Source organism: Melampsora larici-populina (assembly GCF_000204055.1).
Source record: "Melampsora larici-populina 98AG31 unplaced genomic scaffold MELLAscaffold_31, whole genome shotgun sequence".
Lineage (NCBI taxonomy): Eukaryota > Fungi > Basidiomycota > Pucciniomycetes > Pucciniales > Melampsoraceae > Melampsora > Melampsora laricis-populina.
The window spans coordinates 999115-1017818 of NW_006768795.1; the positions used below are offsets into that span (position 1 = coordinate 999115).

An 18704-nucleotide genomic window follows, 5' to 3' on the forward strand; every position below is an offset into this window, starting at 1 on the left:
ATCATCACTAGAACTTATCTTTATCTACTAGTAAGTTCTTCATCTTTCTCTTTCATAACTCTCATTGAGAAAATCTTACTCACCTTCTCTTTTTTGCACACAGACTCCATCGTTTCAAACCACACCTGGTCCTTCTTCCGACCCTCAAAAACCATCAGAGTTTTCAAAAACTGTCATCGAACTCGATAAACATTTCGGTCTACCTTGGTCTACTCATTCAAATGGTAAGTTTTCCATTCCAGATCACTTTGGATTCTTTCAAGTATCAATCTAACGGATTCTCGTTCTCAAAGATTTGGCTGCTATTACTCCTTCTAGTGTAGATCGGTTTTGGAGAAAAGCAATTTGGTCACCAAGTGCATTGACTACATTAGGATCGTTAGTCGGAATTTTTAACCACTTATCATCGAAAAAAATTAACCATTTCTGATCTGGATTTATCAATCATATTCGTTTAATTTTATTATAGATGTTTATTAGTGGGTCTTACGACCAATTGTGATGTTTATGTTTTCACACCTACCAAAAATTTCGAAACTGGATTATGGAAGAATGTAAGATTTTAGATCTTTATTGACTTGTTTCATCATCGAATCTTCGCCCAAACTGAAAAACCTTTTGATGTTTTTTTCTTTTGGTTGAGGTGGTATATAGCCAAAGCAAATTAACCTTTCAGAACAACTCTTAATATATCATTTCAAGAAAACCGGATGTGAACCAGAATCGATTTCAAGTCAATCTAATGAAGCATCAGCTAAACGAACACGGTTTACTTCTTCTGTACTTCGAACTCAGACCATCAGTTTGTTTGAAAGCTTGACTTCATTTTTATGGATTTCTTTTAACTTGTTTGGTTTCTTTTAGGTTTAGATTGGTCTTCGGCCATCGATTTATATAATGGTGATCTATCTCTCTTGGCTTTAGGACATCGGAGAGGAGATATCTCTCTATGGCAGTTAAGCTTTGATTTCTTTTTCCTAGAAAGGTTTTGGTTTATATCCGAACAGGATATAATAGAAATTCATCTTGTTTTGCTTCGATCATAGACATAAGGGTAAAGCAAGTATGGAACTGGTTTGTTTTGAACCGATTTGTTCGGATTCATTTCCACTCACAGAACTATGTTGGTCAAACTGGAGAATCTCAAACTCAACAAAAGGTAAACCTTTTCCTTTTTTTTGAAATCCTACAATTCTTTTTTTGAAAAGGTCTAATCAAGATGAAAATTTAAAGGAGTTCCAATAGAATATATGGCATATCTTGCAGTAGCTAATTCTAAAGGAGTAGTCTACCTCACACGTGTTTCTCGTCAATTACAATCTCCAAATTCGGTACAAATTCATTCTCAGTTACTTTACCGTGATGTAGGTAATAAATCTACCATTAGTGCAATGCAATGGAGTGAACCAGCTCATGATCCTCAGGTATGTGTTTTGATATCTCCGGAATACTTTACTATATTTCCATACTGATCATTACGTATGTAATCGATTCTTAGAGTCTTGCTTTAATCTTGACTAGATTAGGAGAAGTAGTGGTTTGTCAAATCCCAGAATCAGGTCCACCTTCTTTGAAGGTCTGTGAATTGCCAACTCCCGATCCAAGACTAGATTGGGCCAGTATCACAAACTGGGCACCTTGTACTGGTAAGTTTGATTCGTCTTCATCTTTTACGATCATCTGATGCGAGGTTATGTTTTGGTTTATAGGGCTTAGCACGATTCCGATTTTCGAACAAACTTCAATTATCATCACACTCTTCAACGGGCTAGTTTATGTACTTGATTATAATCATTCTAATCATCAATTAGCTTGCGATCTTCAACGGTCTTTTCAGCTTTCGTTGGACTTACGATTCAAGTTTAGAAAGATTGTGGGTCCTGCTGTTACTAAACAAGAGGTGATGAGTGTGTATGGAAGTCAAGTGATTGGAAATGGGAGATTGTTTAGTTGGGTGTTTGAGTTGAGCCTTTTCTCTTTCTTGTACTTAAATATTTTTGTTTGGGTGATGATCTTGTGGCTTGGTGCTGATGTTGGGCTGAGTTTCGTCCACACCACAGAGTTGATGCTCCGAATCGGTTCAGGTATAAACCAGAGAATAGACAACATTTGTTGTTTTGTATTGCTCCTTTAGGTGGATGTGATCCGGCTGATGAACTAGCTGATTTATTTGAAACCCCCAAACCTTGTTCGTCCCTTTATCTTTATCAGTCTTTTGATTTCAATCTAATTTAATGATCTTCACATTTTAATGGCGACTAGGTTTCCGAATTGCACCTTTGGCATGTCTTTTACCAGCTCTGTTGTCACTCGAAAGCCCAAGTACAAGATTATTAGAATTACTTGAAGTAGATAGTTGTGCAAGGAGTGAAACCAAGACTTCCTCAAAAAGAAACCCGATCAGGATTGATTTATTTGAAAACCCATTGATTGATGGATTAAGGATCAAAGCGAATATCTGTAGTTATCTTATACATCGATTTCATATCAATTCATCAACAAATCCATCAGGTTTAAGTCTTGAAGTTTGTGCAACGATTGTGGATAGTTATGTGAAGATCCGACGTAGGATATATTATGAAGTCATTCAGATTATTGCAAAGTTTTTTGAAGAATCGAATGATGATGAACTTTCAGGTAAGGTTTTTTTTTGTTTGATTGATTTGTTATATATCATGACTGATGTGATTGGATTTTCGGTTTATAGAACGTGAAAAGATGATCGCAAGGAGGTATAAGAGTGCTAGAGATGTGATTGGTAACAGACCAGAACCTACGTTACCTCAATTACTTGCACCGGATGTACCGTCACATAGGTTATCTGATGCAGATCGACTGGAAGGTCCGATCTTGGCTCTACATGAAGATTGTCCAGCTTGTGGAAAGAAAATTGGATTTGAGAATTTATTAATAGGGATCTGTGAAGCAGGTCATGTATGGGGTTAGTTTAGATTTTGGTCTTGTTCTTTTGATTAGGATTGAGAAAGAGACTGATGTTTTTTTGGGTTTTAAAGATCGATGCGTGATTAGTTTTGAAGTTTTGGATCATAGTCAGTTAAGAGTTTGTGGTGGATGTGGACGAAAAGTTGGATTGGGATTGGGATCTTTGGAAGAGATTGTGGATGGAAGGTGTTGTTTGTATTGTGGAAATCGATGGAAGATTAATTGATTCGATTCCTCCATACAAGATTAATTTGATTGTGAAAAGTTTTGGTTTCTTTTTGTTAATCAAAATTCATTATATGGTTTTTGTGAGTTGATCGGTTCAATTGAAGTGGGTTTTTTCTATGATTTTCATGGTTACAGATTTCATTTTCATTATACAATCGAGATACATAAATGGGTTATAAAAAGAAATCCATTTGTAAAAGTTATACAAACAATCCATTTATTCCTGAAAAAAAAGAAATCCAAAAGAAAAAAAGAAACAAGAAACAAAGAGTTTTTGGTAATAAACAAGAAAAAATTTAAGTTGACAAAAGGTTTTTTACAAAAAAAAGGATCAAGTTATATGGATATATATGATGTATTTTTAATAGAATAACTTAATGAGATCGGAAACAAAGAGCTTTTCGTTTAGATTTTAAAGATTTTTCATCCGGATTACAAGAATGAGAGTCTGAAGAAGTATTGATCAAAGGTAATGAAACTCTTCTGATCACAAGCTTTTCATCTTCAGTTTGATGAGAATCTTTTTCAAAACTGATTAAAGTTTTCGTTCGGATTGATAATCCTCCAATCACTAGCATTCCATTCCTTTTAGGTTTTTCTAATGGATCTGATGATTGGATTTGAATAGCTTGGGTTGGTGAGTTTGGTGGGGATGGGGATTCTGGAATCGGGTTTAGGGAAGATTTCGTACTGGTTGAAATCGAAATCGAAATCGAATCGGTTGTTAAATTTGTGGATTCGGTGACCGGTTGGTATGGTTGGTCTGGGGAATTGGATTGGGTGATGTGGAGGATACTTAGTCTTGGTGATTTGATCTTTTCTTTTATATCTGTTGGTGATTCACCTAAAAACAAAACAAATCCATTCATAAAAGAAAATCAATAAATAAAAGTCTTGATTAATTTTTTGCGGTCGAGGAAAAGTTGGAATGGGTTTGGGTAACTTACATTTAATTGTAACTGATCCAAATGAATTCATAAAACATTGGTTTGTTAAACATTTTCTAGTTTCTTCTTCTCTTTGGTTTCGTAACTTTAATCCTTCCCAAAAAATCGTGTCATCAAATCCTTCTGATTCTTCATCATCTTCTTGTTTTATATTTTCGAAAGTTTCTTCAGGTTGGATTTGGTATGTGTGATGGTCTTTGGGAATAAGTTTGATGGATTTGTTGGGGAATTCATAAAAGTTTGCAATTCGGATTTCTTTTTTTATTTCTTTTTGGGTTTCTTCATTCTAAACAAACCAAAGAAAAAATAAAAAGATCTCATTAAGTTTTTCTTATGCTTATGACAATATTCTTAGTGATTGAAGAAAGGTATTGTGAATTGAGGAAGAAGGGGAAGAAGGCTTACTTGGTTTGGTTTTGATGGATTAGAAGACGATTGAGAAATTTCGACGTCTAATTCTTTTTCATAAACTAATTCTGATGGATCACCACAACACTTAAAGCTTTCATTTGATCCATTATTAACTTTCAACAAAGATTTATCCAACATTTTCGAATGTCTTTTAATCAACCTATCACTTGAAAAGTTCTGATGAGTTGAAGGTTTTAAGATTTGTAGTGAACTTCTTCGGAAAGGTTGGGATATGTATAATGGGATGGGTAGGTATGATAGGTGATGGTAAGAATGGGTTGTGAATGATTCTTCGGAACTTTTGGGACTTGAACTTGAACTTGATGGAAAATTCGTGGGGTTATAAAGATCTGATGGTTCATCTTCTTCTTCTTTAGTAGTAGTTGTGGTTAGAAAACTAAATCGTGATGGTAAGTTTATCTAAGCATTCATAGTATACAAAATTAAGTAAAATGGGAAAATGAGCCTTATTATTTTATAAAATCATCCCCTTTGATAAAAATACTACTTGAAGATCTTCCTTAGTTTGGTTTGTTACAGGAAGAAAAAATTGGTGAAGATCTTTTGAACTGACGTTTTTTTTGTTTAGTTTTTGGTTTCTTTTATGAGAGAAGAGGTTTTTTCGCGTACTGATTATTAGCTAAGCTTTACTGAAAAAAAACGAATTGATGAGATGCGATTTAGAGCTTACCTTTTCCTCATCTTTGGTATATTTTTTCGTTTGTTCAGTTGTTCAGCATTCGTTTTTTACGTTAACTTGATTCCTTTAACTCGTTGGTGGTTTTTTGTATTCATGTTGGATTGTAAAAGATGAGCAATGTTTTATACAAAGTGATTAATAAAAAAATTTACTAATCAGTTAGTTTTGTATGTTTGGATTAATAGTTGATAAACTTTTTTTAAGGCTGTGTTAATTTGTTAGAGTTAGTTGGGTAGAGTTGATGGTTTGATTGAGATCTTCAACTTCACTTTTGGTTTGTTTGTTTGTTTAGATCACTATTCTCTTGTACATAAAAGATTTCAACTATCTCAGAAAAAACTTATGTAGAGGGTTCTATACAATCATATGATATGATCACATTCACAACTTCGGGATGGATGGAAGGGTTGATTGATTGTAGAGTTGATGAGAAAACAAATTGACGTCAAGTAGGTCTCCTGATTCTTCTTCGAGTTCTAGTTCGAGCTGATCTGTTCGTTTTTTAAAGGGGTTCGATTGGACAAATTCAAACAAACCTCCTTTAAGTTTTATCAACCGAGCTGAAGAATTCGTACTAATCTTTTCATCTCTTTATCAATTTGATCCACCTGAGATGACCAAGAAATAACCAATCAACAAATCAGACCTTGAAATCTGATTTGTAGTATTTTTAGTTTCTTCTTGTATATGCCCTAAAGACCTCCACTGTACATAGATCCATCATTCATATGATCATTATAAACACGAACAAAGTGATAATTAGCTCACATGCCCTCAGAGATATACCCGTCTAGACTCTAAAGCTTTGTTGATCGGATTTCTTCAGAATTTGTAACGATTTATGGATTCTTCAGTTAGTCTTTAGCCCTACCTACAGTACTAGTACTGCTAGTTCTTACTTTGATATCTTTCATCTATCGAACTGGTATATGCGGAGATGACTCTTGATTCACTTCTGTTCGAGGGTTTTAAGCTGATTGAATTCTGAGGAGATGAGAACATTCCCTCAAAAAAGACTCAGAAGTGTCAAGAAGTGGCATCTAGAAACTAATTCTGGAGCACCTCCAAAATGTTTTTGAAATGTCACTTCTGCTTGGCTTAAGTTTAACAGTGGCCGTGTCCGGACTCCAGAAATTAAGTCCCCTTATAGTCTTTTTCAGGTCTCCTCTCTTCCCATTTTCTTGAAAATTTTCAGTCATTCTAGTATTTTATGCTTTGTCAGATTGCACATATTGTGATATGCTTTTCATGAGCAACAGACATCCTTGCATAGCTTGAGAGCTGTGCTGAGGATGCAAAAAAACAGGCCTTACACCGTGTTGTAAATGGACTAAGACCAACTAAGCCAGCTGGATAATGATATCCCTCCAATGAAATTTGAAAGCAACCGAGTTAGAAATCTTGAATCACAATTTCAAAGCACTTCTGCTTCATCTGAACCCATGCAAATGGTACCATGTTATGTATAACTCAATGAGGAATAACATACTAGAGGGCTGAAAAATTTAAGAAAACAGGAAGAGAGGAGACCAGAAAAACACATAAGGGGACTTACTTTCTGGAGTCACACTGCCAAAAAAAACCTGTTTGAGTCATAAGCCCCTCTTTTGAGGGTGTGGCCACGGCGGCCCAAGGGGCTTGATTTATAAGCAAACACTTCTGGACACTTTTGGGAATAATTGAAAGTACCTACTGTATTTTCAACCAACTAAATAGGTCTTGGGGGCACAGCATTTATTTTGTGCCAATCAATTTTGAGCCCAGGTGAGCAAAGTTGGTAGGCTTGGAGTAGGCTCATTTGATAGCCATAGTCCATGCGCATCTTTTGAAGTGCTCTGGACCTTGAGAGAAGGAGTGGTGTGTTGTGTAGAGCTCAAAAACTGAAAAACAGGTTTCATTACAACCCTTTTTAAGTTTATACATAGGCAGATTCCTAGGTCCAAAGAATTTGTGGATCAACTGGTTGAAAAAATTGCCACACAAAAATTACATCAAGATAAAATAAAAGAAAAAGCATCAAAAACTCACTACTTTGGAATTTTACATATCATCTTCAGCATAGGATTATCAATGGCCAATTACAGGATACAAAATAGAAGCCCCAGCTTTGTGCCTGGAATTAGTTTGGCAATACATTTTGATTTTCTGGGCAAAAGTCTGGGCCCAGAATTCAAATTTACTGTCAAAAAAAAAATCTAGGCATGAAGCTGGGGCTTCTACTTTGTATCCTGTAAATGTTAGTTCAGAGGAATATAGTTGAGGGGATTTTGAAAAGTAAAACAAGTTGATTTGTAGATACACAAGTGAGTCAAATTGAAACCAGAAATGGAAAACTCTAGGTATCGGTGAAGTCACTCCTAAAAATTGTATTCTTGGAAATATAAAGGGAGCAGTGCCATATGCAGCATCTACATTCATCCTCATCACTACAATGACTCAAAGGTGAGCACTGAACTAAATTTGAAATCCATCTACCAAAGTTATGAAACCATGTTGACAAGTTTCATTCACACTGACCTAAAAATCTACCAAGTAGATCTTACAATGGCTTTAGTTTTAAGGAATTTAGGAAATCTTGTTGGATCAGAGTAGTCTTGTTTCTTATGTGCCATGAGAATTTGGAAAGTCTGATCTTTCAATGAGAATCATAAGTTTCAAAAGCATGGCTCAAAATTGAAACTGGAGCCAATTCTGAATCATGATGAGTGGTTGGATAGTTTTACAACACAATCTCTCCTTGTGGACAAAACTTTGGCTGGACAGTCTATTGAAGAAAACAGGCTTGCTTAATTTGCAGAAAGCACAGGAATTGAATTCAGGATTGACCTTCTTAAACTTTGCTGAATGTTTTAACATTGCAATGAAGGCATCTCACACAACAAGAATGCATATGAGAGTTGTGTTGGTTCTTGCTAAGAAGGGGGTGTTATTCACTGCCCATGAATCAGAAAGTTTTCAAAATCTTTCAGGTGCATTTGGAATGTCAGAATCAAACTATATGTGGTGTTTAATGGCTTCACCTTGAGGACATCTAGAGTTTATCTATAGATCTCTTTTTTCCAACAAACCCTCTACAAAGAGTGACACACATCAATGTGTTTAATACAATTGCTTTCTTTAGCAGCTTGAATTTCTCTTTCTTTTCCCTACTTCATTTGGTTTACCTAAAGATTTAAATATCAAGCACATCTCATCTGATTTGATGAATAACAGAGAATTAGTAAATCACAAATCCTTATCTTCCTAATTTTTGTTTGCAGTATTTTGATTCCCCGCTGTCCCTCCCAAGATCAAATTGTCAGGCCAAACTCTCAGAACCTATGGACAACTTTATAGCCAGTTTTCTTTTTCATTTCTTCATGCTGCAATCTAAAGCCCCCCCTCAAGCTGTCAAGCCTTTTTAGACTTTATGAAAGGTCACAAGAATTACTATAATGTACCTGGATAATACTCTGAAACAGCCATTTGATGTTCTTTTGCAAATAATTTTATGAATTTCCCCACAATTATGATCCAGCCAATGTGAGCACTGATGAGTACAAAAGATGTGACTGTAATACTGGCAAAGTTAAGCTGTCATTTTTTCAATCTCTCATTCTTCACCAAACAGTTGACACAGGTGCAGCAGCTACTCCAAGAAGATATAGACAGCTTTCTTAAATAAAGTCCTTCAAAGATATTCACTTTATCAATGGTTGACCAGTGAGTTTTGAGGTCTTGATTGTGGACTTGAATCACTGTTCAACAAAAGGACCAACATGATTTTTGTTGAAGATGCTTTTTCATTTTATCTTCTTCTTTTGACAGTTTGAATCCCATCTTGGGGTTATTCAATTTCACTGCAAAGATATCAGAATCTGTTCCAGGCATTCACACAACTTTTCTACTGGAGGATCAACTCTAAGGACCCCAAAGGACAACAAGCATGCTTCCCTCATCCTACACCAGCCTCTCAAGAGATATATAAATCAGACCAGGGTATCCATTTCTTTGTCTCCCAAGAGTTGGAACTTGGAACCCCACTTGCACTGCAGACATTATTCGGGTTCCCCAAGTGGGCAGGGAAAAATGATTGGGAGTATGATTTGTCATAAAATGGTCTATCACTCCACACCTGAGCCATAACACCCACACTACATATGTGTAGCAGGCTCAGTGAATATGTGGTTATCATGTACATACAGTTCTGCTCAGTTATCTGCTCATCAGGACAAGTTATTCATATGTAATACATGCTGTAACTTCTTTCAGATTGAAAAAAGCTTCCAAAAGATTGACTACATACACTGACTCAATGTTTTGGTGTGATCTCATCAACTCAACTGCATGTAACACACTTTCTGTTACTAAGACATAGCTTCAACAATATTGCCTGAGCAGCTACAGAATTATATGTAGTGAATTTTTGGGAAAAAAATTTCAAAGTCGAAAAAGTTACATGTGGTATAACATGTGATTTATTTATTCTGATGGGCAAAAAACTGAGCAGACCTGTATGTACATGATAGACAACTATTGACTTAGCTTGCTGCACATATGTAGTGTGGGTGAAATGGCCCAGGTGTGCAGTATTAGATTCTTTTATGAAAAACTGTACTATTAATCATTTTCCTCTGCCAAATTGGGGAAGTTGAATGATGTTTACAGTGCTTGGGCTCTCCAGTTCCCTTTAAAAGCCTCCAGAATTTGTTTCCGGCACACACAAGTTCATATGTATGTGTGTTGTTTTATCCACAGTTCAAGTTTAGTTGTACCTTATGCTTTGCTTACACATTGGTCCTTGAGGCTTGATCCTTGACTCGTGATGAAAACCTGAAATTGAAGTTGATCTTGCTGTTGTCTCTGTTGTCCTAAGTTCCAATCCTCTAAATCAACCCACACAGCCTCTATGACTCTGTGAACCGAAAAGACGGGTTCGAACTTGTGGGACTGTGCCCCAGATGTTGCAACTCCGGAAGATGTCCGATTCAACTCAATCGACCGACAGTGACGTCTTGGCGCGTCTTGGGAATATCGACAAAATGAACGCATGAAACTCTAACTATGTATGATGTGAACGCAACCCATCACTCAACTTTAAAACAGTTTCATTTTTAAATCCCCCACGAGGTTATCAGATCATATCCGATGAGTACCAGGAGCGGACGAGGACCCAAAGTGACACCAGTTCCAACGTCAAGAAGCTTCATGCGTAACGATCTACTCGAAGGTCCATCCTCACTAATCCACTCGCCAAGTCTTGATTTAGATGATACGCCGTCAGGAACCTCAACTCGTAGCTACGCTGAGGCATCACGTCAAAAGAATGGTCCATATACGATCATCGTTAGGGGAAAGACATTTATCCTTACAAGAGATCAAATCCAATTCGATTCTCCTAATTTATTTACGATTGCATTTCTAGATGATATTTATTCAGAAAATGTTTCAGGACGGTTACGTTTAGATAGTAGATCACCCGATTTATTTGAAATAATTGTTGAATATTTATCAGGTTATCCTATTTTACCTGTTAAAGAACCGGCCAAGTTATTAGCAGATTCAAAGTATTATGGATTAGATGGATTAAGAGATCTATTAAGTTTACCAATAGTCGGACCATCTTTAAGTTCAAGACACTCTATCAGAAAGGTTGTGAGATTAGAGGATATGGTCAGTGGTAGGACTAATGACATAGAATGGACGAAGGATGGTTTAGTTGAAGTAGCACGTGGACCTCCGAGCCATGTGATGGTTTTCATCACGGGAGCTTCGTTCAGGTAGGTAATCGCATCGTCAGGAATTGTGGAATTGGTTCATATGGGCTGATGGTACCGGACCATTGATCCATGGTCTAGGTTGGATATGACAGTAACGTTGAATGGAGAATGGTGAGTCACGACATGAAACAACTGGTAAGAGGTTTTGATGATATGATCTCGATGGAATCTCATTTTTTCGATGATATCCTAAAGTGTACAGGCGCTCTTTGGGATCGAATTGCCACCCTATGCGTCAGTGCCGGCTACTTCCTGATTCACAATCACGACGACTGTCTTCATGCTGATACTTGACCACCATCATATTTCATTCCTGTCATATCCAGTTCATCATTAACCTCTAAACCATTACTACTCAGGGAAGATACACACGAATGGACAACAATGATGGCCGAATCTCTTTCGGCTACACCTGTAGTATTGAACGATGGTGCCTTCGATGGAAACTTTGGGGATCTTGTCAATTGGGTGGCTTCGTTCTTGGAACGTTTCTCTCCTCCACGTGGTCAGTTAACAATCCGTTTCTTTATCACGATGTCTGTGACCTAATATTCGCCACAATAATTTAAGACAAGTTAACAGCTGCCAATTACGAACGAGGAATTAGACCAGTACCTTTGTCAGTTCTTTTTGCTACTTATCTTGAGATTAATATGAAAGCTGACCATTCTCGTCACCTAATCCTTCACGTGTATAAAGGCAAGAGCCGGATATCACTGAAAGCCTAACTCGTATCATGCCAGGTTTGGCTGGAAATCTTCGACTTGAAGCGTCACAAGGCCACACAGCTCTAAAACTTGTAAATGAGCTCTTTGATTCAATTTTGATTATCATATGCTGACTCCTTTGTGGTGAATTATAGACGACCTCATTCTGGGCGACTGAATTGTCCGTCATCGTCACCCCAATGTTTACAGATTCAAGCCAAGTAGAAAATCCTCCAAAACTAGTGGCTAAACTTTTAAATTGTAGTCTGACTACCGGTCTCTTCAGAAGAAGAGCACTAAGGCCGATTGTGCAAAGAAGTGACGAGGATCAATAGTCATTTTGCAAAATCAGAGAATCTCATCTATTGAGTAAACAACTATTCCGTCCTTTTAATCCAAAAAAATAGACTTCTCATGCAATTTGGAGCTCGACAAGTCACATTATCACTTGAGCATTCCCTGATTTTTTTATCTTGCACCATCGAACGTCTTGAGATTTGCTGGATGCATGGGACAATAGGGGGTTTCAAGTCAATAAATTTACGGTATTTTACAGTCCAACAAGTTGTCCGATGTTGCAAAATAACCGTAAATTTAAAAAAATCGGGACACCTTTTTAGGTGTCCCGAATGGTGTTGACCGTATATTTGCAGAAAAAAGTCCCACCGCAAAATTTAAGAAACTTGTCCGTTTTTTAAAAAGTTTCACAAAATATTTCTGACTTGAAACCCCCTAATGGAGACCTCAATTCATTGAAACCGACAGGATACTCATGATCAATGAGTAACATTGTAATTATCCGGAGGTGGCCACGGACTCCCTCGGAGGCCATTTGAGTATATAAACTGGTTTCCATGAGGCAATTCTGACCAAAGTGGACCTGCATGCAGTATTTAAAGTCCTTGAGGAAGGGAACGAATCTGATGGGATTGTCATCCAGATAAAAATCCAAGTCTGAGACTGTAGTATTTCAATAGAGTTCCAATACTATAGTCAAACAGTGGCTTAAAAGGTAAGCAGAACAGTCAAAGAGCGGCATTGGCATTAGTACCAATGCTAAGGTTCTTGATGTTTCACAGTCATCACAACATTAGTTGTTTGTCAAAGGGAAAGATAAACTGCTTTTACATTGCGATTTTTCTTGGTGAAGTCTTCATTGGCTGTATGCATACAACCTTCATCTTGAGCATTGGAGACTTGATTGTCGAATATTACAAAAAGAACATCAGTACATCTTGTTCCGGGAGCTGATGAGGCTAACCCATTGACGATAAAAATATAATAATAATACAATAATCGGATTAAGACATATATGAGCAAAATCGCAAAATCACACTGGGCACCCCATGAGAGATCTCCACTCTTCAAATTCATGATAAGTAGCGGTCCACTTTGAAGATTGATATCGTTCTATGATCAATGTATCACGTAGTGCTTTATCAATCGGTCCATCCCATCCGGCTGTTCCGTTAAAGTACGTCAAAGATCAAGTAAAGATAGAGAGGGGCAAAACAAGGTTAAGCTGAGGTTCTTTCAGGAAGTAATAAATCCACAATTTCTGGTATGATCATGTATGACAGACAGAAGATCAAGTATGAGCTTGTTGTGACGTACCTTTCCGAATGGCTGAGTCAATTGCTTCCAAATGAACCCACTCTTGCTCTAGAGCCACGTCGGGAAGATAAGTAGCGGAAAGTGTATGCTTGCGTTTATTGCCATGCATTACACGAGGTGAGTTTCGGACCTTCAAGATTTGGTCGTCCGACGCTTCAGTTGCTGTCGCGATTCCGTTTGTGTTCAAGGATGGAACTGCCTGCTCTTCTCGAGGTGTGACGGATTCAGAGTCAGGTGGACTTTTTGAATTTGGAAGTGGATAATATGACGGATCTGGTAGATGGATATAGATTCCGTGTTTTCCAATCGTCCAATCTGTTACACCTTGACAATCTTCAAAACTATGAAGAAGTGAGACTGTACACGATAGTTTTTTGAGTTCGGGAAGAGAGACCGGTGGGAATCGATGATCTTTGAGCGCACTGTGGAGTTTCATAATCTCATAGTGAGCTTTGTGATTGAGCTGTGCATAGGTGTTTCGAAAGACTAACCTGATCAAGGCGTAATCTTTCAAACCTTCGTTTATTGGACTTGGAGAAAAATTTCCAATGCAACCCCTTAACCTAGGGTGATGACCGTTCCGAACCACGTTCCAGGTGACAAACAGAGGGCTGATGATAGGCAAGTCAAAGACGTAGAATATATGAAACACAGAGCGAGAGACCGTTTGTCAATACATTTGTGTCTTCATCAAATAGACACTTTGGACTGATTCCGAGAGCGGTCTAGCATTAGAAACACAAGAATAATCAAACGACTCACAATGCATCTGAACCGATTAAATTGGCAAGCTCTTGACCGATTTGATCTCTCGAAGCTGAAGAAGCATCATGTTGGATCACTTCGACATTTCTTTTACTATCAGGTTTTGATCGAAGTTCCGAATCAAGTACATTGAAACAATAAAAGCAATGCTGAATTTGTGCTGGATCTGTAGGCGAGCTGGGTGCTTGCTCTGACTTCCAAATCGAAAACTTTGATACTGACATTTGAAGAAAGGAATTCTTGTTGAAAATGGAGAAACAGGCAAGTCTGGAAACAGTTTTGACTCAAGACCGACGTGAACCCGATGGTAAACTTATCAAAGTCCCCCCCGCTAAGTTTAACCCGATGACCACACCCCAAAAGATAAATCACAGACTTTCTCTAACTTAAAATAGTCCGTTAGGGGTTCTCAAAGTTGGCCCGGTTTCAAGAAAACCCAGTTGACCCGGTTGCTTTTTGGCAGTAACCTTGTGTATCGAGTTGACATTTTTTGACAGATCACAGCCAAAAAGTCAACTGGGTCAACCGGGTTTTTACAAACCGGGTCTACTTTGAGAACCCCTGTTGATGCTGACAGCTGTTGTTCAGGACTTTGTTAAAGACTTTCTAAGCTTTTGGTTTCACTTTCTAACTCAAATAAAACCCTCCTCAGATTCATGTTGTGGGCGCGCCTGGTAGCGCCTCAAAGCTCCAAAATGTGTAGGGGCGCGCCCCATAGTTAGTCCGCGGGTTTTTGTCAGTTCAGCCACCCATCTCCATCAGAAATGCCTGAGGCTGAGGAGGACTCTGACTCTGAGGAGTGTGCTTCATCATGGTATTGAGATGTTGGTCCAATAGTCACCTGCTAAGAGGTATTTGTGGCAAGACAGAAGTGAGGTGATGGGGATGGGGGAATAGTCGGGCTCTCAAATCTATCAAGAAAGGTCCAGAAGTGACATCCAAAAACATTTTGGAGGTGTCCCAGAAGTTTCTGGGTGTCACTTCTTGACACTTCTGGGACACAAAACACAAGTTGTTAATACCCCTATTGTTTCAGTAGAACACAAAAGGGGTATTGTAACAAAAATTATGAAAAAATCACAGGAACAGAAAGAAGCAAGTAGAAATATTAGGGCGGTTCAAGAAGGGCTTTTACAGCCCTTCCTTAAAATTTAAGTTTGGTTTGGGAGCTTTAAATTATAAGTAAAATTTTAGGTTTGTGGTCCACAGTTTTGCAATCACCCAAATTTTCTTAAAAGTTTTAAAACTTGTTCCCGCAATTCAAAAAAAAGTGTTGTGTATCAGGTATGAACTTTGAAAAAAACAATTGCTTCCATGTCCCTGGATCACAACAGTTTTTTGTCGAAAAAAATCAGTATTTTTTTCTGGACATGTTTTTTTCACTGTTACCTCTTTCATTGACAAACTATTTTGTACATGATTGGCCCAAACACAGATATCCCCGGCTTTGCCCGCATCCCTTGGTACCCCAACAACCCTCAAACTCATGTTCCCTCTTCTGGTCTTGTGGCTCATTACTTGTCAAGAAATCACCGTGGAAAATACCTTGTAGCATGTCGATGTGCGCACACGACGAGATTTGAAAAAAAGGATAATGTTTTGTTGAAGTAAGTGTGCGCAAAGCAGCTCAGACCTGCATATTTGTCTCACAGAGGGCTTGATTTCTGAGCACCTGGACAAAGGGATAGTCTTTGGATCCAAAGATCTGTTCAAAGGGAAAGTCTTTGGGTCCAAAGACCTGTTTAAAACTTCTATCATTCCACTATGACTTTCTTTTTGTGTGTGCAAGTCAAGGTGCTACCAAGAAATTCACACGGTGAATTCCTTTCTTATCATATCTGATCAGGAGTGGCACCCACGTTAGGACATCAAAGGAACCGGCTTCAGGACTTCAATTGCAAAGTAATCATGTTCTCATCATTTGCAATGGATTTTTGTTGATTTGGTTTTGGCCAAGTAGGATAGTGAGTGCCCACGTCCAAGATTGCTGTTATTACCCGCCGAGTACAGTTAATTACAGACCACATCCCACTTTGTAATTCCTGGCAAATCTACCCACAGAAGCGCCATTTCTGTTACTTCCAAGACGTTTGAGGGTGATGGCAAGTTGCTTTTTGGCAGGAGGCTGAACAAGGTTTCCGGAAGATACAAATACGTCATGTGATTGAATCATCTGAAGCAAGGCGTAGAAGCCTTTGGGTGTGGTTTGCATGGCCTGGCGGAAGTCCATGTGTTGTGCTTGTGACATATCTTGTAAGTCAAAGGTGGTAGAGAAAGGCAAATGAGTCCAATATTGAAGATAACATCTGGCAATTACATGAGCAAGAAGCTCACCCCACTGTTGTTCAGGATCAAGAACAGCATTGTGCAGGGTGGCCATCACGTGATTATTTTGGAATACAAGATTGCCTTCAGTCAGAATGTGGCAAATGCAATGTTGTCCAGGCAGAAGTATTTCAGAATCCAAGTGGGACACACCCAATAGATTGGTCAAGTCACGGATGACTGAAACCCGATTGGAGACGCAAGGCATGAAGGATGAAACAAGTGAGGGAAACCAGAGGAAGTTGAGATGATGAAACAGGGTTGATGAGGTCTGGGGATAGACCAGACTCTTGTTTTCTGCACACCTGTAAGACCCCTTGAAAAGAGCGTGAATTGTTCAAGACTCAAAAAAAATCACAAGGCAAAAAAAGGACTGTTGGATTGAAGAAAAAAAGAATTCATTGCACTTTTGGAAAAATTTTTCCTGATTTTGCCAGCACTTAAAATTTAGATCAGAGTTGTTGGTGACTTTGCGAACATGAATTTTAAGGAATGTCAGTCCTTAAAATTCTGGATCAACCATTTGCGTGCAGGGTGTTCACAAATCTCATCTTGAACGGCCCTAATATAGACATTTTTGTATATATTTACCATTTTTTTGTTTTGTTGGGAGTTTTCTACAGGAAGATCTGCCTTTATTTTTCTTTGCTGCACAGAAAATATCACTTTCTGTGCAGTGTAATGTTTTTGTCAGCTTGAGACTTGAAAGAGCTGGCATAAAATAGTTGACTTGTGAAGTCTAAAAGTTGATGATGATGAGAAACAAGGTCAATGTGATGCAGACATGCCTTTGTGGCAGGAGTTGTTCTACCAAAAATCTAGTCAAAAAAGGAGTTCTTGTAAAAGGACAAGAAATGATTAGACCATCAGTGTATCTAATAAAAAATTACAAGTGAGTTGGCAACTCACTTTGTGGACAGCTCTTCTTGGGTTTTTGAGAAATCTATTAGATTACTGTCTACTGATCCTTATCAGTTAGAAGTCTTCCAAAGTGTCTTGGCAAATGAGATCTCAAAGGGCAAAAATTAAATAGCTTGTACTATGCTTTGTTGAGAATGGTAAGGTCCTTCAAACAACTAGGTGTGAATGAGAAAATACAGCACTCTTTTGAGTCAAAGAACAAGGTTTTCTTCCAAGGACCAAAAGAAATAGCATTTTAAAGTTAGCCAGTAGGCAAGAAAGTTATTCTAGTGATCTATGGGCTTACTTAAAACAAATGGACTGTTTAAATTCTGAAAGTAAAAGCTTGGAAGGTTTTAGCAATGAGTCTGGTTGCCAAGAATGGTGCACAGTTTTTTGGATAACCTTTTCTTTCTTTGTAGGAGAGAAGGTATTTGTATACTTGTTAAATCATCTATATGATTATTTCATTAAGGCTCAGCCTGAATGACTACCTGGTCATAGGCTGTACTAGTTTTGATAGTCCCTTTCATTCATGGTCACCTTACTTTGTAATTATTCTCCCAGTCAGGGTTACGATTTCATTCCACCCTGAATAGTTATTGTTGCATTGTTATTGCAACATTGTGTGAAAAATATACTTTCAAAACTTGAGTAATAGAGATGTAGTTTTATTTGTTACTTTTTTTTATGAATTATATTGTGTATCACCAATAGAAAGAAGTTGTTAACCGGTTAGAACTTGTTTGATGCAGAATGTCTTCTTATGGTTGAAATTTTTAGTGACCACAATATGATCAATATACAACTTTAACAAAGTCACCCTTGGACCAATGATTAGTTGATAGAGGGACTTTAACTCATACATCAAATTTGGTGTATGAACCAGAAAAGTTGGATTGCAAATTTTGCAACACTCCATATCTGTGTACCCCACAGGCAAACATCCTTTGGAACAAAGAAAAGTGCACCTGCTCAACCTACACATACTGGTCTTTGTAAAATTATCTCTTGGCTCCAGGAAAGCACTGAATAACAGACTTGAGACATTGGGTTATGTGTAACATTTCAGCCTGCCCGGTGTGAGCTTTTGACAGGGTGGTCAGCTTTCTCCCAGATTTTGGTGTTTTTGCAAGTTTCACAATTGAATAGTCCACAAGGATTCTGTCAAATCAGAAGTAGGATGCACACATGTGTGTAAAGTAAGCAGACACACAACTCTTTTCTTTGGTCCCAAAGATATCTGTTTGTAGAGTACACAAATATTGAGCATTGAAGAAGTCCCCAGCCAAACTTTGCCAGTTCACATGCCAAATTCAAAAATAAGGTATAAGTTCCTCTCTTGACTACTCATTTGTCCAAGAGGGACTTTGTCAAGTGTCAATATGTATGATGGAATTTTGGT

At 37.9% G+C, this 18704-nt stretch overlaps 4 protein-coding genes across 4 annotated transcripts; 2 read left to right on the forward strand and 2 right to left on the reverse strand.

Annotated features, from left to right (window-relative positions):
* Positions 1-1250: 1250 nt before the first annotated feature.
* MELLADRAFT_78424 (uncharacterized protein) lies at positions 1251-3318 on the forward strand (the record flags this gene model as incomplete). Its single annotated transcript, XM_007412525.1, has 7 exons — positions 1251-1424; positions 1499-1646; positions 1710-1907; positions 2135-2188; positions 2263-2637; positions 2708-2941; positions 3015-3318. 7 exons carry the CDS (start codon positions 1251-1253, stop codon positions 3167-3169), a joined length of 1338 nt encoding a protein of 445 aa, XP_007412587.1.
* A 227-nt stretch (positions 3319-3545) lies between these two features.
* MELLADRAFT_108771 (uncharacterized protein) lies at positions 3546-5231 on the reverse strand (the record flags this gene model as incomplete). The annotated part of the gene is made up of 4 exons (XM_007412534.1): positions 3546-4015; positions 4119-4404; positions 4524-4926; positions 5221-5231. The coding sequence occupies 4 exons, from the start codon at positions 5229-5231 to the stop codon at positions 3546-3548; spliced, it is 1170 nt and encodes a 389-aa protein (XP_007412596.1).
* Positions 5232-10416: 5185 nt separating this feature from the next.
* Positions 10417-12030, forward strand: MELLADRAFT_89675 (uncharacterized protein; the record flags this gene model as incomplete). Its single annotated transcript, XM_007412526.1, has 7 exons — positions 10417-10988; positions 11067-11099; positions 11184-11222; positions 11348-11493; positions 11559-11607; positions 11688-11787; positions 11851-12030. 7 exons carry the CDS (start codon positions 10417-10419, stop codon positions 12028-12030), a joined length of 1119 nt encoding a protein of 372 aa, XP_007412588.1.
* A 995-nt stretch (positions 12031-13025) lies between these two features.
* On the reverse strand, positions 13026-13922 carry MELLADRAFT_37630 (uncharacterized protein; the record flags this gene model as incomplete). The annotated part of the gene is made up of 4 exons (XM_007412533.1): positions 13026-13156; positions 13310-13397; positions 13530-13731; positions 13801-13922. Coding segments are annotated over 4 exons (543 nt in total), but the record flags the coding sequence as incomplete, so codon positions are not given.
* Positions 13923-18704: the final 4782 nt, after the last annotated feature.